The sequence below is a fragment of the Cibotium barometz genome, chromosome 24 (genome assembly GCF_041138505.1).
Source record: "Cibotium barometz isolate CiBa-2024 chromosome 24, ASM4113850v1, whole genome shotgun sequence".
In the NCBI taxonomy this organism is placed as follows: Eukaryota; Viridiplantae; Streptophyta; class Polypodiopsida; order Cyatheales; family Cibotiaceae; genus Cibotium; species Cibotium barometz.
The window spans coordinates 35,158,694-35,182,200 of NC_141069.1; the positions used below are offsets into that span (position 1 = coordinate 35,158,694).

At 41.4% G+C, this 23,507-nt stretch overlaps 1 protein-coding gene across 1 annotated transcript; it reads left to right on the plus strand.

Moving 5' to 3' along the window:
- The first annotated feature begins 2,713 nt into the window (after positions 1-2,713).
- LOC147625222 (uncharacterized) lies at positions 2,714-5,790 on the plus strand. The gene is made up of 7 exons (XM_086818488.1): positions 2,714-2,839; positions 3,006-3,204; positions 4,003-4,064; positions 4,204-4,265; positions 4,382-4,427; positions 4,869-4,935; positions 5,105-5,790. Exons 3-7 carry the CDS (start codon positions 4,054-4,056, stop codon positions 5,600-5,602), a joined length of 684 nt encoding a protein of 227 aa, XP_086674614.1. The 5' UTR covers positions 2,714-2,839; positions 3,006-3,204; positions 4,003-4,053; the 3' UTR covers positions 5,603-5,790.
- The last annotated feature ends 17,717 nt before the right edge of the window (positions 5,791-23,507 follow it).

Sequence of the window (23,507 nt, forward strand, 5' to 3'; positions counted from 1 at the left end):
TCGCACCAATGGCAATGCTTCTACCTCTAGCCATGCTACCATTAGGACTATAATTATGCAGATTGGAAATATCACGCCAGTAAATGTCCTGACATGTGCACAAGAGAAACAAGTGGACAAAGGGAAAAGCCGAGCAGTTATTACAACTTCTAAGACTGGGAGGAGGAGAAGAGCAAAAAAGGTGGGCACGGGTGACACCTTCGTCGTAATTTAGGATGGATCTGAGAAAGATACCATTGACACCAGCTCCACCCAGTCAGAGGAAGGAGGTGATCAAGTGCCAAGACAGGATGAGCAGGCATAGGGAACCGCAAGGGAGAGACCAGCGACCCTCTAAGGGTGTTGGAGAATATTCGAATGCGGAAGAGGAAATAAGAAAGCTCAAAGAAGCTAAGGCCATTATAGAGGAATGTCAACGCAACAAATTGAGGGCTAACAAGACTGGGGATACATTATATCCACGGAATGAGTTACTAAAAGAAATAAAGTTGGAGGTGCCTACTCCAATTTCGAAAGAGTCCGAGGAAGGGACTCATAGTGATCTCATGGCAAGGATGTTTGCAGAAGTAGATCAAGAAACTGTCGACTCATTCATTCCCTAGGATGGAGTCTAAGACAAATACGCGGAAGGAGCCTTCACTTGCCAAGGAACCGAGAGATATAGGCGGTCTCTCAGCAAGATTGTCCACAACTATCAAAATAGCTCTTGGACCACTGCTACACAACACGCTGACATTGTGGGCAGATGCCAAGGATTGGATAGAAGGACGAATAAACCCAATGACCACTACAGAGGAGAGCCAGACACCTCTGGCTAAGAAAACCCTAGTACCTGAGGAAAGGGAAGCTCCCAAATTCATCCAAATACCTGTCTTGTGAATGAGAGAGAGAGAGAGAGAGAGAGAGAGAGAGAGAGAGAGTACTCTAGTGCATGTGCCTCTTCTATGCTTGTGTGTGGGAGAGTGAGAGAAGCATTATGGTGTGTGTGTATGTGTGTGTGTGTGTGTGTGTGTGTGTGAGAGAGAGAGAGAGAGAGAGAGAGAGTACTCTAGTGCATGTGCTTCTTCTATGCTTGTGTGTGGGAGAGTGAGAGGAAGCATTATGGTGCGAGCGACTCCGCAGTGTGACAGAGTGGAGGTGGGGATTGGAGGATTGGAGCTTCTACCAATGAGCTTGGAGAGCCTCAAGGGACGTGATCTTGGAGCATTGGTAAGTACCCTATGACGATTGTTGCAAGGTGGAAGGTGAGATTGCACACATTTCAAGCCACGTTTTGTGTTTATTAATGTTGAGAATGTTGTGGTAGGTGTCACAAAAAGTTCACATTTGTTGAGACATGTCTTTTGGTGGCTCGCTCTCCAAGCCTAAGGGACTAGACATAAGAGCCATTAGGCAAAATATGGACTCTCATTTTTACCCCTTAAGGATTTCCACACCTCCTCTCTCTAGAAAAATGGGCTCATGGGTGAATTTTTTGCAAATCAAATCAAAAGTTGACGGAGATTGCACATTTGGAATCTACTATTTGAGACCTTTCCACTGATATATAATATGATGGGCAATTTTGCATATTCAAGAAGTCCCCATGTTTCCAATGATATATAGCATGATGGGCAATTTTGGATATTCAAGAAGTCCCCAAATTGGTGATGACATGGGGACTTCTTGAATATGCAAAATTGCCCATCATGTTATATATCAGTGGAAAGGTCTCAAAGAGTAGATTCCAAATGTGCAATGTAACATGCCACATCATCACCAATTTGGGGACTTCTTGAATATGCAAAATTGCCCTGGAAAGATCTCGAAGAGTAAATGTGCAATCTCCGCCAACTTTTGATTTGATTTGCAAAAATATCACCATAAGCCCATTTTTCTAGAAAGAGGAGGTGTGGAAATCCTTAAGGGGCAAAAATGAGAGTCCATATTTCGCATAATGATACTTTCCAGGCAAAGCTGCATTCATGAGAGTAGATGAAAGTGCCTTCTCTCTAAGCACAAGAACAATCAAGGGAGTGGACATGCCCTCTCAGGATTAGAGCTACTTATTCAAGAAAAGGATTCATGGTTATTGTGCTTGCAACATGGCAACCATTGAAAATGCTCTTGAGGTGAAAAAGTTGCAAACTCCGAGCCACGTAAGATAGCAGTCAAGTCGGATTTGAAGGTTGCAAATACCCTGGGCACCCTTTGCCCCTCTATCATTGTTCATAGAAAACTTGCAAACTATATATTATGACCCAACAATCAGCATGAAATCTTTATTTTCTCAAATTTAAAAATCTTATAAAATTTCATCTAAAAAATCAGCAAATTTTAGAGAAACATCCAAAATTTTGAAGATGCAAGTTTAGAGCCAATGGAGACACAGCCTAGTGGTAAGGTGTTGAAGTCCCATGCAGGAGGTGCTCGGTTCAAAACCTGTTGGCTGTGTGACAGCAACACAAAAGCACGCATGCACACGAGCACAAAAGATCCCAAAACAAGAAAAAAAGATTCAAGTTTAGAGAAAAATGTTTTCTATGACCCCGGTCACTCCACGTGCCGTTTCTCGTGTGAAAAGTTGCCATGTTGCCCTAGCATCAAATAGCGCTCACATGATTGGGACGGTTCCCGACTCGTGTCTACGCCTTTCGCTCTCGGCTGTTCAATTATGGCCCGTAATCTGTTAGTGCTCGTTCTGGCTACAAGAACTCGCAGGGCTACCATGGCGAAGGCCCTTTGTCTGGTTTCCTGCATCGATGCGGGTTCTGATGCTCTTGCGGAGCTCTGGAGGCACGGAGAGGTCCATTTCTTGAGAATCTGGAGGCGTTCGAGCTTACAGGCGTGAATTTTCAGGGTAAGTTGATGAATTCTTGAAATTTCTGTCTCTTGTCTCTGTTGTCGTGAGAGATTTCTCAGTTCCGTAATGTAATTTGGAAGCCTGTGCATGGCCAGGATTACTTAATGTGTATTCTGAGTAAAAATTAGGGTAATTTTGAGTTAACTTTTGGGGTTGAAATTAGGGCTTTGCAGATGGTGGCAGAGGAGGTGCCATGTTCCTGGCTTAGTTTGCCTGAAGACTGCTACCCTAGCAGCTGTTAATTCCCTTCTGTTATCTTTTGGGACAAATTTGGGTTTGCACAGTGTGCAAACCCCCCTGAATTTCGATGCTTTTCTCGAACGCCTGACAATTCTGAAGTCTTCATACCAGTGACTGCCTCGGTGAGTTTTTTCCCCCTAGTACATCTTTCTAATGTAAACTTTCTCAGACATTGTTTTGTTCACACACCAATTGAAGTAAATTAGAGAGATCCTTTTGTTTTCATACCAATGAGAGAGAGAGAGAGGCCTCTTTGTAGTACCACGAGATTTTATGGGTGATATCTTGTGCTGTCGTCATGTTTGGGAATCCTTCTTGGTGTGCTAGGATGCAGGTTTTTTTTTGCCTTTTCTTCTTCTTCTTCTTCTTCTTTTTGGTGTTTGAACTACCAGGTTGCTGTTTGCTGTTCTTGTGTTTGGGAATCCTTCTTGGGAACCGAAGTATAGCACATGTTTGCTGCATCAGACTTCCTTAGCTCGCTCTCTTAAGCCTTTGAACTTTATGCTGTAGTCTATAAGACTTCATGAGAGAGAGAGAGAGAGAGAGAGAGAGAGAGAGAGTCATGACACTACTAGGGGTGCAGCACGTTCTCATGTTTGGGAATCCCTCTTGGGCAGCGAAATATAGCCCATGTTTCCTGAGTAGGCTTCCTTAGGTTGCTCTCTTGAGCCTGTGAACTTTATGCTGTATTTTATAAGGCTTCAAAGTTCATTCTGGAGCTCATTTTAAATACACATGTCAGGGTATACACCATGCTTGTATGATGTTTTTGTACAAGCGTTTGACTTGGTTGGTTTTTGCTTGTTTTCAAGCATGTAACACTGTTGGAGTTTGTCAAAACAGATGGATCTGATGTAGTTGAAGCCATACAATTGGATCTGATCTGACTCACAAGTTTGCCTGTGATTATTATATTTCAGGCTAAGTCTGAACTGGGAACTGTGGTCGCCTGTAAGGATTGCATTTGCTTTATGGATCTGTGGTGAGATGTTTCCCTTCTACCAGTATTTATATCCTAAGATTTTTCTGCACCATAGTGATAGAGGCAGAAAAAACTTGCAGAAGTTGGTAGGTCTTCATACCCATTGGCTTACTAACAAATACTTAGTGATATTTGGCAGGTGCTTTGAAACAATGGCTGGGGGGAAGTCAGCCTTGCAGGCTTATAACGTCAACTCTCTAGGCAATAAATTGATGTTTACATGAACAAAAATATTAAGTTACAGTGTTTGAAGCAGTGAAATCTGTGGGTATTGCATTATGCTGTGTGTTTTTCTGAAATTTGGTCTTTTCATGCAGCTGAATGGTGCAGTTTTGAAGGAGGAAAGCAATGGGCGCAGTGCAGGTGCACTTCTCAAGCCTGAGTAGTAGATGAGATGTTTCACTACTGCTGTGTGTCTTGTGTTCTGCCTGTAGTGAAAGTTACCTATCATGGGTGTCTTGAAGATTCTGAGTAATGGTTGTGATGGCCTGGTCTTCGGTGCTTGTGCCATGAAAGTTTCAGTTTTGGATTATCAGCTTGTGACGGTGTGCGGTGGGGCATGTGTGGTCACTCGGCAGCTGTTGCCCAGTGCAGGTGACTCTACTGTGCACAGTGGAGTCACCTGTGCACATAGCACATTGAGGGTTGTGCGCATAGCACAACCCTCTATGCGCACAACCCTCAAGGCAAGTGACATCAAGGATGCATTAGTACTATTGATGGTTGCTTGGCAAGGTTATAGTTGTGTATTTTTGGCAACAAAGCAGTAATGAACAGCCACACCCATTTTTCCTTTCTTTGAAGGTGGAATGCCATTGAATCTAGCTTCTTACCACAGCCTACAACACTGACAAGGTGTCGTGCTTCTAAGGTATGGGGATGACCTTGAGATATTCTTAGGAGGCTTGGAAAATTTTTCATGGACCAATATAGAAGAGGCATCCCTCAAATCTGGTTTAACACATGATGTATCTATGATCTTGCAAAAATTTAGCAGCTGACAGTTGCATGACTCTCTTGCTCCATTTTCACTGTTGCAGGATTCCAGCTCATCCTCATGCCATTCCCATGGTAATTATGGATTTGAGGAAGGACCTGACACAAATGTGAGACTTATCAGGAAGGAGATAAATGCATGGCTTGCAGCTGCTGCGAAGAACAAGGATGACGAGGGTGACGATGATAATGATGATGATGATGATGATGATGAAGGGATTGATGACGACAAAGGAGATGAAGAAGGTGCTGGTGATGAGGAAGGGGAGGAAGGAGTGGAAGGTGGCAAGGGGATTGAGGATGGGGATGGAGGGGATGATGATGATGACGACGACGACGACGACGACGATGAGGAAGGGGATGATGAGGATGAAGGGAAGGAGGCTGGTGAAGGTGAGGAAGACGAGGATGGTGTTGAAGATGAGGACGATGAGGATGGCGTCGAAGGTGAAGAGGGAGATGATGAGGATGATGAAGGTGATGAGAAGGACGACGATGAGGATGACGAGACATCAGAACCACCAAAAAAGAAGAGGAAATAACTTACACACAACTGTGTACTTTTTGATATCTGATATCACATCAGATGGGCGTCTGAATGATGTGGCTCATCATCACATTGGATGCGAGATTGTAAGAGTGTTTATGGATATGTGCAATGTGCTGTATTGAGCTTTTGAACTTCTGATGCTGAGTCATGACGGTTCATACTCCAACAACTTTCCCATCACATCAAGAGTCTTGCATTCCTCTCAGATGTTGTGACTGTATATCTAACATCTCTTTCCGTAACATAATTCTATCCTTGACCACTTGCCATTTGTTAATTTTAAATTGGATGCTTATTTGTACTCAATTTAAGGGTTTGTATGTGTAATTCATCCCCTTGGATGTGAGCACGTATTGGGCACTATCTCGTAGATATCAATCACTTAGACACTTTATGAAATGGAAACAACACAAAACTTAGGCAAAGCTGAAAAAGAAAATATTCTCAAAGACCACACGGGCCGGAATCTCCCCCTGCACTTTTCCCTTTATTTAATACCAAGTATTATCATTTGGAGTATTTTATTTGTACAATAAATGTTCATGGGCTATGCTTGCTGGATTTACCATAAATAAAAGGAAAATAAAAAATGTTGGTGGTGATGATTCTGTCGATGTAAAGCTTTTCCCAATCGAGTCATTGTAGTGAAGCAATCTCAAAATTGGTATTACGAATCCATGCTCGTATGGATGCGCTAGTACTAGCACCTCGATTGTATCCTCAGGGTAATGGAAGGTTGAAATGGCACTGATGCACTTTGGGCACAAAACCAAGCAGTTGGCGGTGGAGTCATAGATGAAATGTTGTTGTGTAAACATCAATGGATTGGTCATGGGCTTCGGCACAAATAGGCACTACGAATGCCCAGAACAATCCTAAATGAGCACGACCCTCAAAAGGATTTGACCAACACAAAAGAGGTTGGCTAGCAATGTGGGTTGGTCAAAGGCAGCACATGGAGGCCAAACAACATCTAATTAAGTTGCTTGTTGATGATGTGGCACTCGCATAGTTTGTCCACATGAAGTAGCCAAAAAATTGACACACAGGGTTGTAGCAAGGCGTCATTCTGATGAGGATCAAATATATATACTTGATTTTGCAAATGGTTGTGTAGCCTCCTCTATGAGCAAAAACGTTCTTGTGTGCAGGAAGATAACAATTTTGCTTATAATTTTACTTGTAGAGGCAAAAGAATAAGTCGTGCATGAGTTTTTTACAAGGGATGGGTCACCCTCCGGACTAAGTGCCACGTGGTCTTAAAGATGCTTGTTAGGTGACATGAATGGATGGCATTGATCAAAATCGCAACGTCTTTTTTGGACCGTCGGATAAAGTAAACTAGGTCCAGTAAACTAAGGGTGAAAAACATAGAATATAATGGCTTGAAACCACATGGTTTTGCTGCTTGAAGGTATAGTGTAGTGGTAAGATGTTTTCAATGGTGACCCAAGGTCTTGAATACAAATCCTCTTTTGCACATAACATCTTGCTCCAAAATTTTCTAAGTCCCAAACCCAAATTCACCCTCATTCCATGATGTAAACTAGAAAGTAAACTATGATTTGCTAAGTAAACTAGGAAGTAAACTATGTCCGCTTAGTAAACTATGATTCGCTTAGTAAACTAGGAAGAAAACTATGCCCCTTCAGCAAACTAGAAAGTAAACTATGATCGCTTAGTAACCTAGTTTACTGGCCCTAGTTTACTTTATCCAACGGCCCAAAAAAGGCGTCGTAATTTTTCATCAATGCCATCCATAGATGTCACCTAACAAGGGTCTTTAAGACCCTGTGGCACTTAGTCCTGAGGATGGGTCACCCCTCCCACACACTATGGCCACTAGGGTGTCTACCGAGTTGGGCCCTTCACTTAAGTTGTCCACTCAATTTTTAATTAGTATGAACCTACAAAGGTCTTAATAACTTACCACTTATTCACATGCCACAAAAAATGTTAGAATATAGTACAATTGTATGACTCCTGGGTAGCTTGTGAACTGAACATCTATGGCAAGCAAACACATGGAACAGTTAACGCGAAAATAGTTTCTAGCATGCAAACATGTATGTATGTGCACTTTGTTATGAACAAATCTCCCGCTCATGGAACGAGTATAGCATTGATATTTTCGGCCACAAGTTTTGCACATCGAAAAGCATGGAACTAGGATCTCGAGCACTCAGATCCACACACACACTAGCCACACAGGTGCAAAGAATTAGGATCCCAAACACTCGAATCCACACACTGGCCACAAACGGGCATGAGAATTTGGAGTAAACCGTTTATATGGCCAAATGATGACATCCCTCCTAGCTTCTAAACAGTTGTTCAACTAAAAAACATGGAGGTTTGCCTAAAGAAGTTGTGGATAGTCCGAGAAGTACTCCTTGTCAACCCATTTTGAATCAATAGGGAGATAGTTTTTAAACTTCACAAGGTATTACCTGGAAAGCTTACCATCAGAGCGAGCTTTCTCTTCTTATGGGAGACTATCTACTCTTGTTGAAGTATCTCTTCAAGCTCCTCAACCTCTGGTGGTTTTTCTTTGATAGGCTCCTCTGGATCTAGCTCCACATACTTCTGCAACAATAAAGCAGGTAATGCTAACCTAAAAGCAACATTATTGATTGTTTGATCACCTTGAAGGGCCCATAATACATGGTAGAGAGCTTAGGACACACTCCCTCTTCACCTGGCCTCTTGTTGCAAAGTCTTGATTTCTCAAATTTCAGCAATACCCAATCACCCTCTTTGATGTCCATTTGTCTTTTATGCTTGTTGATAGTCTTTTATGCTTATCTTGAGACCTAACAATGGATGTCCGCACCTATGCAAAGGCAACATCAAGATCATATTCATTGACAACCAAATTTGCAGCCTCACTTTGGCCATCTGTTTGTGGGTGATAAGATGATGAAAATATTAATTTTGTATCCATGTTAGCAAAGAGAGCTCTCTAGAATAGTCTCGTAGTCTTGGGATCTCTATTCCCCACCACAATGGACTTCAGCATACCATGATGCTACAGTTGTGCAAGAAAGACCTTCACCATATGCTCAAGTTTTATGGTCTTCTTGTTGATAGGCAAGAAATGTGCTTGCTTGCTAAACCTAATCCACAATCATCCAAATAGCATCAGGTCCTTGGCAAATCCATTATGAAGTCCATACATATACTTTCCCATGGATGTGAGGGAATAGGAAACGACTAAAGCAATCCTAGAGCCTTCTTTTGCCCATCAAATTTCACCTTTTGACAGGTAATATATGCACGTACATATGCTTCTATGTCCTTACGCATACCTGGCCAAAAGAAATAATGCTCAATCATGTGCATATACTAGGCAATATACCTCTATGACCAGTATAGCGAAGAGCATGCCACTCATCCATGACCTTTTGCCTCATCTTAGAATTATCCTCGCCATCTTTGATCGCATATAAAGCATGTGCATGACCAACCATCAAATCGGCCCATAAACTTGCAAAATCAGCATTGAAATGATACAAATTTTGCATGGCAAATAGGTCCCCATAAGATGCAAGTGAAACTATAACTACATATGGTCTCCTAGACAATGCATCTACCACTACATTCTTCTTCCCTAGAGTGTGTAGAATATGCCGCCATCCTTATATGCTTCTCTGAAAGCTTGGTTTGTGTGAGACCATATCTTAGGCTTTGGTGATCTGTCTTCATCGTAAAATCAGCCCCAAGAAAATAATGTTTCCAAAAGGTTAAGGCATGAATTATGGCCAGTAATTCTTTCTCATAGATGCCCAAAGAGAACTCTGCATCATGTAAATGATGGCTCTCATAAGCCATGCATGTCTTTCTTGGTTTAGAACATCCCCATCACACTCCATGATGAAAGGCTCCTGAAAGTACAAAAATATCAACACCGGCCCACTTATGACTCCTTCCTTGAGTTGGAGAAATGCATCCCTCTCATCCCCACTATCCATTTGAGTTGGAGAAATGCATCCCTCTCATCCCCACTATCCATTTGAGCATTGATTTCTTCTTGGTAAGCTCATGTAATGGTGAGGCAATCCAAAGCAGAAGACCTTATGCAGCACCCATAGTACGAGCATAAGCCAAGAAACCTTCATACTTCATGTATGGATGTCAACTCTAGCCGATTAGCGAGTGGCATCAAGTTTTACAGAATCCATCCTTACACCATCCTTGGATATGATGTGCCCTAAATTGTGTATTTCCAAAAGGAAAAATTCACTCTTTTTGTTGTTTATAAAGAGCTTATGCTTATGAAGCTCTCTAAAAACTATGTCCAAATGCGATGTATGTGTTCTCTTGATGACATCTTGGTGTTCCTCCTCATTCTTGGAGAACACAAACCTGTGAATTTTTTGTGCTCGTGGGAAAATGTGATCCATCATTCTATTGAATGTATCCATGACTACGTACTCCTAAATCTCGAAAGCTATCTAAAATATCGTCTTATAAACATCATGCAGAACCACACGCACTTGGTAATACCCACTCTTCAAATCAATGGGACTAAATCATGTTGACTCATCAAGATTATCAAGTATATCATCTATGCAAGAAATCAAAAAGTGATTCTTAATAGTAAGCTTGTTCAATCAATAGAGTCAACACACATACGGAAAGACCCTTCCTTTTGTACGAGGAGTACAGAAGAGAAAAATGGCGAGGAGCTTGGCTGAATTAGACCCTTCTCCAAAACTTATTTATGTGCTTCATAATCTCCTCTTGTTGCACGGGACTCATGCGGTAGGAGGGTATCTATTAGGATGGAGAACTGCCAAGGACCAAGTCAATAGTGACAGCAGCCACATGCAACATTATCACGAAAAAAAGCCAAGTACGTGGAAAGACCCTTTTTCATTACTTTATTTATGTGCTTCATAATCTCCTCTTGTTGCACGGGACTCATGCGGTAGGAGGGTATCTATTAGGTGGAGAACTGCCAAGGACCAAGTCAATAGTGACAGCCACATGCAACATTATCACGAAAAAAAGCCAAGTACGTGGAAAGATCCTTTTTCATTACTTTATTAATATGTCTACACAATGGGAATAGATTCTCCCTCCTTGTCAACACCATAGCATGCATACGGCCTTTATGCATAGAAGAAACTCTATTTACCTTATAATCCTTGTGGTGGCAGGGATCAAGAAGGTGGTGCCAAGGCTTGCCAAGAGGCACATCATATCCATTCAATGGTGCAACCAAAAAGTTCTTATGGTCCAGATATCCTTGAATATGTACATGAAGCTTCTTTGTAATGGTTGCATAAGTCATAGACTATGATTTAAAGGTGCCCAAAGAATGAGTAAAAGGGTTAAATTCTCATGGTCTAGATATCCTTGAATATGTACACTGAGCTTAATTGTAATGGTTGCATAAGTCATAAACTATGATTCAAAGGGTTAAAGGGAGCCCAAAGAATGAGTAAAAGGTGGAATGGCCAACCCATGTGGAGGCCAAAAGTAGGCACCTAGAACAAGTGGGAAAAGATACTTCATGGGTGCTCATTTCAATGGAGATGGTGCTCAAATCTAAAAAAGATTAGGGGATGCTCAAGCAAGCTTATGGATCATGATTAATAGCTAACATTTGGAGATGTACTCAAGCCTATCAAAAGGCACTTTATCTAATGGATCAAATATATGAGCTTTTGAGATAAACCTCTTGTCTTCTTATCATTATGCTTCACATTTATCATTAGCATTGTCATTAGTGTTAATCTCTCTCTTGCTCTCTAGCATGCTAAGATGATTAGTTTAATTCATATTTACATACCCTAATCAACTCTAGATGCAAATCTCAAGTTGGTATCGGAGCCATCCATCATCCATTGAGTAGTTATGCGCCCCATAAGATAGGTTAGATTAGGAATATTATTAGTTTTATTAGTTTTCAAGAAGTTTTTTTCCCTCTTTTGCCAGGCTTTGCCAAGCTCCAAATCACACCCTGATCAACTCTAGATGCAAATCTCAAGTTGGTATCAGAGCCATCCATCATCTATTAAGTAGTTATGCACCATAAGATAGGTTAGATTAGGAATATGATTGGTTTTATTAGTCTTCAAGAAGTTTTTTTCCTTCTTTTGCCAGGCTTTGCCAAGCTCCAAATCATCAAGAATAAAAAGTTTTTTTATTCATTCTCTTCAAGAAGGCACACTTGAGAGTAGGGACATCAACTCAAAGAGCTGTAATACATCAAAGAAGGGTTGTATTGAGATGAAATCAAAAGCATCAAAGTGGACAAAAGTTGACAACGTAAATTCCAACCTAAAGGGTAAAATTTCATATTATTGTGCATCATTCTTGCAAGTTTTTGCTACATGGGTTCAATGCTTATACTATAGAAGATGAGTACATTGGATTGCTGAGCACAAACCACAGCTTTAATAATCTAATTATACTCTCCTTTGTTAATAAAAAATTATCTCTATTAACAAGGTAATTAATACTAATTACAACTAATTTCTAGAGCCATTGAGGGTTCTACTCTACCATTGGGGTGTTGCTAAACACTTGTGCATCATCAAAACAAATTGCCCCTTGGTTTAGTACCTCACATCACTCTCCCAAATCAGGGTTATTTCTCGTTTACATTTTTTAAATTTGGAAAGTTTTATAATCTCATCAAGTGCATATCTCCACTTTTGTAAGGGACTAGAAATTGGATTTGGTTAAACTCATTGCAAAGACTTTCCCATCCCTATATGATTTCCAGAATTTGGATTTGGGTAAACCCATTGCAAAGACTTTCACATCCCTATAAGGAAACCATATAGTGGGTGTCACCTACTTATCTCTACATCCTACATCTTTATTCACTATTGTTTAACAAATTACATAATAGATTCCATCTATCATCTTCATTTACAAAAGAGGATTGCTCCCAAGACACTTTGTAGTCCAGCAATATACTAGCCTCCATTAATGCTTCTGTGGTGCACCCTCTAGGAATCTGCTTCTCCCCAACACCTCTCCCTTACTTGACCAAATCTTGATAGTGGGTCTTGTCCCCACTGGGTTCTCTATGAAGGCCACAAAAGTATGTCTTATCTGCTTCTCTTTCAAATACCATCTTTTAGTATTGGGTCCCAACCTCAGCTGTTTAGGCTTCACATCCAAAGAAACCTGCAATCATAACAACTACAAATTAGGTTTTCCTAGTCTGCAAGAGGGGTTCCTAGCCAAAGCAGTAGTCAGTTGATGCCATTCTGCATTCTCTGTATCCAATGTGTTCTATATAGGGAAAGGTTTTTTTAATGTGTTGTTGTTCATCAAGGCGCAATCTGTTTTAGAGCTGTTCTTGAAGGCGCCTCTCTTTATGGGCCATAGATTGGTGCATGTCTTCACTTTTGATCCATTGTTTGATGTGAGCGAGAGCCTTCAAGAAGCTTGCCCTGTTTGGGTGGAAATATTTGGTCTCCCTCCCTGGCTTAGGCCGGCCTAAGGGATATCGCTAGAACGTTGGGCCCTGTGCTGTATTTACTTGGTGACAACACGGGGTGTAGGCAAGCTAATAGTATGTGTATATCGTGGAACACCAAGATAGAGACTCCTAAGTCAATTGAAATTGATCTGGGTGAGTTAGGCAAGCTGGACCTAGGTCTTAAGTTTGGTCCATTCCTGGGTGCCTGGTTTAAGTGTGGGGGATTTGGGTACATTGCTAGAAACTGTCTAGGCTATGTCTGAAAATCCAGAGGGGAAAGGTAAAGAGAAAATTTCTGAAAAGAAGGAAGGGTCTTTGGGGGGGAAGTGGATTAAGCCAAAGGGGAAATTGAATCTCAAGCAAACTAATGAGATGCAAGGGGTCATTAGGGCTGTAGGGAAGTTAAGAGCTGAGGAAAAGAGGCAGGCTAGGAAAAACTGGAGTAGTCAGTTGGAGTATCTATAAAAGAAAAGACAGGTTAATGGGCTTACTGAAGAGTAATCTTTTGAACTCTTTAGATGTCAGAATGCGTTAAAGCATGAGGAGGAGATAGTCGGTAGAAAGGAATTGAAATAACAACTGCAGAAAATTGAAAAAATTTCTGTTTAAGCTTGTAGGGGGGAAAAGTAGTAATGAAGTAATTGGGAAGATCTTAGATGAAAAAGGGAAAAGGATAGAGGGTATTGGTCTTATTGCAAAAAAATGGGTAGAGTTTCTTGGTTCTACTCTTAGCCTCGAAGAAGATCACTCTCTTAGGAGGGTTCAAGCTGAAAATAAGGTGATTGGGTTCGTTAATAGTAGTGTGGAGCCTGATAAAGCCAACTGGCTTGAGAGAGATTTGGACATTGAAGAGTGTTGGGTGGCACTTTTGAAACTGGGAAGGGAGAAGGCCCCTGGCTATAGAAGGACGGTCTAACTGTTGAGTTTTTTTATAGCTTTTTGGCCCTCTTTGAAGGACATTGTGTGGGAAGCTTGCAAAACAAGGCCTTCAAGATTGGGTACTTGGATAAAGATTTCAAAGAAGGATTGTCTGTCTCAAGATGAAACCTTGATTGTTATGATTAGAGAATTGGTAGAGGTCTCTTTGTTCCTATCTAAAGGTGGCTGGTAGGGTTTGGGCGCTGGAAGGAAAAACTATTCTCTAATGTTGCTTTAAAAGTGTCAGCTTCCCTCCTTTGTAAGAGGCTCAGTAGTAACTGGAAAGATGTTTTGAGTTTAATGGTTTGGGATGGGGGTTATAGGGCCTCAGGGAATTCAATGCTTAGCCCGAGCCTATGGTGGTCTCATAAATTTAACCCACCGTTGGGCCTTTTGCATACTTATTCTGCAAGGAGGTTGAATAATAGGGGATTACGAAAGTTAGCTGACTATTGGGATGTAATTGAGGTGGGTTGGAAAGAACTAGATACTCATTCTGCAAGGAGGTTGAATAATAGGGGATTAAGAAAGTTAGCTGACTATTGGGGGTTGGAAAGAACTAGATTAATTACATCAAGAGTATGATTTCTATACAAGGGAAAGGGAATTACATCAAGAGTATGATTTCTCTACAAGGGAAAGGGAATTAATGAGACAAGTGTTGATTCAGATTCAGGGGGGATGGTTTTCCACTCATTTTGATGAGTCTTGTTGGATCAAAGACTGGGCTTGGGTTAATGGGGTTAAACTGATGAAAGGCACAACTAGGGCTCTGTATTGTAGAATTAAGGAAAGGGGACTTGAATGTGGAGTATTGCATCAGAATTTGGAAGGTGAGCTGGAGTCCTGGCTGTTGGAAAAAGAAGTGGAAAGAATTGTGGGAGGGTTAGATTCCTCTTACATTCCAAGTGTTCTTGTGGAAAGTGTGCATGTGGGTTCTACCTATTGGAGTAAAATTGATAATACAGAAGAACTTAACAAGTGTCTATTGCCCCAGATGCAAATCTGCCTAAGCATGCCTTCTGGAGTTGTCCAGCTATCAGAGGAGCATGGGGAAAACTAATGAAATGGGTACAGCATGGATTGGGATTTAAACACAGTGGGGGGATTGGATTCTGGGCAAATGGTTTGCTAATGCTGCTGAGGGAGCAGAGGTTCTATTCAGTATCATCAGGACTCGCTGTTTATGGGAAATCTGGACTTCTAGGGACTGTGTGGTGTTTCAAAATGTATTGGATGTGACATGATTGATGCATAAATGTGTATATATGTGTAGATATGTGATTTGTGTGAACATGATAGAAATTGATGGTTTCTATCATGCAAAATCTCCACACCTACCTATCTCAGACTTTGCAGTAGTTTACCAGGATAGAATAGAAGCACACTACATTGAGAGAACATGTCAATCTGATGCTTGATCAGCTCGGGATTCACCCTAAGGCACACCTTATTTTCCTAACTCTAAGCATGCGTTTGAAGCCTTTCATTTAGCTAATCCGAACCGTTTTTCTTCATCTCCCTCTCACCAGCTTCTTCTTCTCGACGCCTCTTGATGTCATCCATCTCCTCAAGACCCCACTCCCCAACCATCGCTATGCTCTTCAACTCCATGCATCCAGAGATCCGCCATCCTGAGCGTGCATGCACGCACAAAGTTGCTGGCCCTCTCGACGTACGGGGACATGCGTCCCCACACGCGTCGAGTTAACTCCCCTACTCCTCCGGCAAAAATAATGATTGCCTTCACTCTCCCTCAACGTCACCTCATTCACTAGCTCACCACCTCTAGATAAGCTTATTGGTGTATAAGCTTATTAAGAATAATTTTAGAAACTTAGCTTAAGAGTATTTTTTACTTTTTACTCACAAAGCTTCATGTGTTTCACCACAACAGGTCCGAGGTAATCAGCCCAAGCAAGCCGGAGCAAAATCTCTTCGAAGCAGGTAATCGGACAAGGATCCAGGGCCCATAGCCAGAAACGCCTGCCCCTCTGTGTTCTGAGGGTGCTGGGCAAACAAAGCTTCCCAGCAGGAGACGGATTCCTCGTAGCGCAGGAGGCCATAGAGCGCTCTTCCTTTGCGGAACCAACTCTTGAGATGGCGAGGCGATTAATTCTCCAGCTGTTACCCGTGGCCGTGCACCGGTGGATTTGGGCCAACATGGTGGCAGCGTCAGGAGGAGAAGGCAGGGATGGACTGGGAGAGCACTGCTGTTTGGAGGAGGAGACGGGCTGCACTGCCTGGGGTCTTCCTCGTCCTGCAGAACCGTCATGATTCCAATGAGCACGAAGGCGTTAACACACACAGAGTTCCAAACAGCACCCTCCCATGCTGAACCACGCCCACCTCCAGCTCTGAGATGGAGATGAGCTGCAGGCTAAGCTGCGTTAATATAATTTTAGCATGTTTCGAGGCGTTTTGGAACTCGTTCGCATGCTGTAAGGTTTTCGCAAAATCCCGAGAGAGTGTCAGCTTGAACTATTTTTGTTTGATTTTGGGTTTTCTGCACATTAGCAGAGGCACCATTTGCTGTACAAAAAGGGTCGTCCTCATCTTCAACATTGCATCTTCGAGCTCATCTTCACCAACATCGTCATAACATTATCATCGATTTTTGCATTCCTACTAAGTATCGTCTCCACAATCTACACTTTGTAATTTTTCATACACTTTGCAGGTTTCCTTCGTCTCATCAGTGATCTCTTGGCAGCAATATCAGTTATATTCAATGGGCATTGACAGTCCTGTAGGTACTTGGGATACTTGCATTCTATATCAAAGATTATTTGCAGGCTGCAATGGCATGCAATGATGCATTTGGGATGCTTTCCACCACTGAGGCTTTGGAACGTCATCATCATTAGCATTGAGGCACATCCTATCTTGCTAGCACATGATAGTATACGTACTTTGGATATAGTGATACTAGTTCAAATGTAATTGTACTATTTGCCTATGTACCTCCCACAGCGGAACAAGCCAGGTGGGATGGCGGGGATGCACAGGCACATGCATTAGTGGCACTTTCAGTAAAAAAGAGTATTATTCCTCACATTCTCTCATATAAAATTGTGACGAATGCTTGGGATGCACTTGCTACGCTGCTTTACCAGGTGCGTAACGAGGCACATGCGCTTCTCCGCCATAGTTCGATCAAAACAAGGCTTCACAAAGAATGGGCGCCATTCTCGCGGCTCACCAAAACATTAACAAAGTGCACCCATTTATGGTGTAATGAAGAGACCTTAACTCCCTAGCCATTTATATGAGAAATCGACTCATTCATGGTGTGCACTTGTGAACTGGAATAAAGAGTCCTTAACTAACCATCTCTTCTCTATATATATCATCTTAAGGAATAGTTTCACAAAGCTGCCACATGGCATGAGTTTGGAGGTTTGGAAAGAGGAGGAGGAGGTTTGAGGAGATTGGGATAAAAATTTAAATTTGGAGGTTGGAGACGTGCGGAGCACGTGTCAGCTGACTAGTTTATATAAGTAATTGACTATACTATTGACGACATGGAACTTCAAAGTTCAAGGTTTCATTGAGTGCTCACGAACGTCAATATTTGTAAGATTTGAAAGATAGAACTCTAGTGGATTTTGCCTTAATAGTTCCAATATCATAAGACATGAAATTCTAAGTAGGATTAAGAGAAGCATAGAATGTGTCTCTCCCAAGGATCATTTAAAAGCACTCTTGGCCACATGCAAACAAAACCTAGAAGGAGAATAATGTGTTTAGGCATAAAATGCACGCTCAACCAATGTTGAAAGATAGACGTCCACTTTAACAAAATGTGCTCATCCTTTGCTAGAGACATGTAGATGTGAACTACCTCTTTAATTCAATTAAGCATGTGCACCTAGAGCAGCCTTTTATAGGACATAAATCTCTAATGGATTCAATGTTCACATAACATGACTTGGTAAAATATTATAATAAATTAATAGAGTGAATTCATGATTATTCATCTTGTACAAGATCCATAACTCCAAAGATATCAATTTCTAATGCTATCTCCTATATCTTCCAACATATGATTAAAAGATGACTATTGATTAGCATCCATAGAAGAACTTGAGGATGTACTAGATGTAGATTCAGTAGATGATGATGAGGCATTATCTTCATCCAGACCCATAAAACAATAGTGGCATCATGAGCATCTCTTTGGTTTTCTTCCAAGTCATTAAGGATAGTATTTTCTTCTTCTTTCATTTGTTCTTGAACATCCTTATCTTTGAATATTTGTTTGATTCGAGATGTAACTTGTATTACGAACCACCAATTTGAGTTTGAGAAATTTGGTTGAAAATTTACCGATTATATATATATATATCATATCATAGAAGTAGTATTGTTATTTCCAAACAGCTCTATAAGAATAAAAATAGTTTCGGTGTATTTTTTATTTAAAAAATATTACATGTTCACAGTGTTGTGGTAGCATAAATGTATCACAAAGATCTATCCATAATTTTGTTGAGTCTATAGCAAAGAATCCACTTTTATCTCTTCTCACTATTGCATTTGGACCATTGGATATTACTTTGAACCATTTGACATCAAAAATGACATATCAAAATGTTTGAATCTAACTTTTATGATGTCTTATAAGATTCCACAATAATCAAGATTGGACACACGCAGATTTGTATCACTAGCACTTGCTCGACTCTCTTGAAGAAAGTTAGCCATTACTCCAGATGCAGAAGTTGTTCTTCTCTCAGTCTATGCACTCCACATATAAGGGGCGACCATGTAACCATAAAGCTCCATTTTAGCAAAAACAAAATCAACTATATTACAACAAAAGTAAATCAAATGGATCATCTACATACTTCAACTTACTTACATGCCAGTTGTATCCTTTTGCAATTCTATCTCTCGCTCACTAATTCTTTCACTGTTATTCCTTACTTGCCTAAGATTATCATCTAACCATTTGAGTAGCATGGGGAAAAGAGCAAGCTCCGGTGGGTATGGAAGGTTCCTATGTCTTCTCCTAAAAACTCTTCTAACATTTGATCTTTCCACATATGCGTTCTTTATTACAATAGGAAGCACAAACTTGAAGGACCAAAAAAGAATTTCTGAACTTGTGAACTTGTGTGCTAGTCCATGAGATTTCAAGCCACTGAGCTTATTATTTGTTATGTTGCCGTACTACATAGAGGTACACGGAGAGGAAGAAGGCCTAGCTCTAGTTCACCTCCCAGTCGTAGAGAAGAATGAGGAGTACCCCATTCCACTGGTCTATATGTAGTGGCATGCCTACCCACACTAGCCCAGACGCTCACAGTGCTACGACCCGGACATCTCACCCTTGAACCTCGGACTCACTCACCGCTATTATCCGACATGCATACTCGGAGCCCGGTCGAGCCCTCATGCAGTCACTACGGACTACATGACATTACCTCCCCCTTAAGAAGAGTTTTCATCTGCAAAAACAAACCCTGGAAAGTTCTTGGTAAGCATACTCAAGCTTTCCCACATGGACGCTTCATTCTCTCTTTCCTTCCACTTAACAAGTGCCTTTTGGTACACAGTATGCCTCATTTTTTAATCCCTAACAAAGTGAATCTTCTCCAGCCCTACGGCTACAGGAGACCTCGGCTCGAAACCATACATCAACATGAATGGGCTAAATCCAATCTTTGAATGTTTTGAAGTATTATAAGAAAACTCCAAATGTAATAGGTACTCCTCCTCCTCCCAATTGGATTTCTTTTTACTGACATACGCTCAAAGCATGTCTTCCAACACTTGGTTGACTCTTTTTGTCTGACCATCAGACTGCATATGATCTGTCATACTCATACTTAGAGTAGTGTCCAACTTTTTGAAGACTTCCCTCCAAAAATGACTATCAAACTTCCTATCTCTATCAGAAACTATATCTTGGGCATGCCATATAGCTTGTAGAGATTCTCGATAATCAACCTAGCTAACTCAGGAGTTTTCACCTCCTTTTTAGTAGGTATAAGCTTGACCATCTTGGTCAATCTGTCAGCCACTACCCAAACTGGATCATTCCCTCAATTCATTCTAGGTAAATCCATGGAAATATTTTCCCATTTTCCTTTGGGAATATCTAAATGGATGAAGCAAACCTCTAACCTTGAGGCGCTCATGTTTATTGACCTGACACTTCTTGCATTTTAGCACGAAGTCTTGGACGTCCTTCAACAAACTAGGCCATAAAACTATCTTTTAACTAGTGCATAGGTCTTCTATATCTCGGGATGACCAGCACTCAGACTATCATGACTTTCAATAAGAATTTGGCGTCGAAAATCACCAAAAATAGTTGGTATGAAAAGTCTACCTTTGTAGAGAAGGTACTCATCATCATTAATGGAATAGTGTCTGTACTTTTTCTCCCGACAAACTTTATTACCCCCAAATGAACCAATGTCAAATGGGTGTGAAGGGTCCACCCCCAAGCTCTTTATCTTGGTACATAACCCAAGAGACTCACCTAGTCTCTCCAGACCAATTCACACTCTTCTTCTCGTCGAAACCTTGGTTGATCGCTCTGGACTACCACTCTTTCCAACGAGGAAGGTGTAGGCTATTGGGACAAATGCACGCACGTACAACAAGCCATACCTCTAAGACAACAGGATCATGCTCATAATTACCCCATAGTGAATTCAAGGATTTACTTTTAAGTATAGTGAAACTCTGCTTGTTCACCATCAACAGACTCAGCGCCTCTGCCACTACGTTAAACTTACCTTTCTAGTAATGGAGTTGTAGGTCAAACTCTTGTAGGAGCTCCGCCCATCAAGCTTTTCTACCCTTCAACTCATTCTGACTAGAAAGCCATTTTAGACTTTCACGGTCCATCCGAACCTCAAAAGTAGTGCCATACAAGTAATGTCGCCACTTTTTTAGAGCATGAAAAATAGCTAGTAACTCTTGCTCATAAGCCGAGTAGTTACGATTAACACAGTTAAGCTTTTTGCTTTCAAATACAATGGGGCGGCCCCTTTGCATTAAAACCGCCCCAATGGCCTCCCCCCTCGCATCTGTCTCCACACTACAAATGGCTCATTAGGATCCACAATAATCAAAACATGTGTCGTTGCTATGGCCACCTTGAGTTTCTCAAATTCCTTTGTTGGGTATCCTCCCAAACGAATAGTTTTATCTTTTGTTCTCAACAACTGATCCGTTAAGGGGACTGCGATCTTCATGTAGTCCTTCACATATTGATGGTAAAAGCCCAACAACCCTAGAAAAAATTACAATTCTTATAAATTTCTCGGCTCGGGCCATTTGAGAATGGATTCCACCTTCTCAAGGTCCATTCGTGTTCCTTCTCGGCTAAGTCTCCTGTGTCTCAGAGTGGCTGATCTTGTAAGCAGACTTACTTATGGGTTTTAACCTAGGGAGCACTTCAATGCTTATGGTCAATTTCTCTGGATGGTGGAACACCATCTCGTAATTCTTCAAGAAAAACATCCCTAAACTCACGTGTAATAAAGAACATAAAGTAGCTGTGTACTTATTAGTTTTTATCGACTCGATTTCTACCTTGGATTGTTGTTTTTGTTCACAAGATGACAAGACAGTGTTTAACAAACAGGGGTCTCGTCCAAGGCTAATTAAGTTTTCTCTAGTTTCAACAGAAATATTAACTTTATCATTTATTTCATCTACAGAAATAACATTATTCAAATTCATCTACGGAAACAAAATGATGTAGCAGGGTAAAAATATATACCTTGGGGAGATATAGTCGGTGTCGAAGGCATGGCACAACTCTAAGGAAGATATAAGGGGTGCAGCCACAACCTCTCACTCACCCTGCAGCCTCACAACTCTACTCTCATGCACAAACTCTACGCTATTATCGTGGTACCGATGACTTTGGGTAGGGCCAAGGTTATACAACCATTCCCTGCCTAGATATATATCTACTCTAGCTAAGTGCATGACATGGAAATCTAATCTAACCTCATAGTCCTGCATAGTTAAAGGTACACCCAAAACCACCGTGTCCCAAACTATTTTGTCATGACCATTCTCCAATGAAACAGTGTACTTATGATCACTTTTGGTTTCAGGGAAGTGCAACTTCTTAACCAATGCATAGTTAAGAAAATTGTGTATGGCCCCATCGTCTACCATGACGGTGACTCTATGACCACCTATCCTGCCATATAGACAGACCAAATCATGTGGTCCCACCGATGATTGCCACACATGGCCTGTGTAACGCAACAAGCATGGGTACCATCCGTATAACAAACAGTTACCTCTCAAAACTCTATGGAACTAAGTGGCAACCTCTAGATACTATGCACCTGTGTCGTCTTCGGGAGGATTTTCCCTCTTGGCATCACTGGAACTCCCTCTAGTACCCAGCTTAGGACATGTTGCTTTGCTATGTCCCGCCTCAAAGCAGCGTAAGTTTTCTTTTCTCGCTTTCTCATACTGCTCTTTTTTAAGGGTTCTCGCCTAGTTTTTTTCTTTTAGTCGGCATGGTTTCTTCGACTAGCATCCACCCTCCCTTCTGTGCTCATCATCAGAGCCCCCTTGCCCCCTATCACCCTAAAAGAACTTTCTTCTAAAGCTTGAACCACCCCTTTCCTCTCCTATTTTACTAAGATCCGATTTAGAATGATGCAAAACATCATCTCGTAAATGTGTGTATAGTTAATGGCCTCATTGAGATCTTTTGGTTCCTTGGGCTCCACAAAAGCCTCATAATCCAGGTGTACTCCTCTCGTGAACTCGAGCAAATTTGGAATTCATCAATCCCTTTCAATTTAAGCACAATCTCGCGATAGTTGGAGATGTACTGAGTGAGAGAAATGTCATGCATCAAGCATTTATCCCACTCATGCCAGAATCTCTGTGTAACTCATTCACGAGGAGTAAAAACTCCTTTCGAATCAACGTTTCGAAATCCACCCAGGACGTCTGACACTATCAACCAAACTTATTCACCATTATATGCTTTTTCTGACGAGACAAACTGGCCTCTACAAGCCTCGTATGCTCACGTGTCTACCTAAGGTCATGAATATCCAACCATTTCTGTACAAAGATATTTACCAAATCCTTGTTGCACTCTTTCTCCTCTCCCCTAAAGCTTGGCGGCTTGAGATTCTTGAGAATATTAGTAGCCTCTATACGAACTGCTTGACAGGCGTTGTGTCCTGCCCAGCCTAGAGAAGGGAATCATACTCTCCTCTGTGCTGGTCGTTGCACAACTGTATTCCCTGATGGAGTGGCCGGAATAGCATCTAAACGCCCATGGGATGCTCCTCAACATAGTCAAAATCCCAGATTGGCCTTTTTTAAGTTCTTTGGTCCTAGCAAATACATTAGGAATTTTTTGGACCCAAAAAGGGCCTCCTAAGGATTCCTAATTTTAAGGGATTAGAGCTTAAAAAGCTGGGCTTAAGGGAGGCAAAGGCTATGATGACCCCTATTTTTTGCCTTGCCACATCAGCCATACCCCCTAGTTTCACTTTTTAAAGGGAATATTCTCATACTCTCTCTCTTA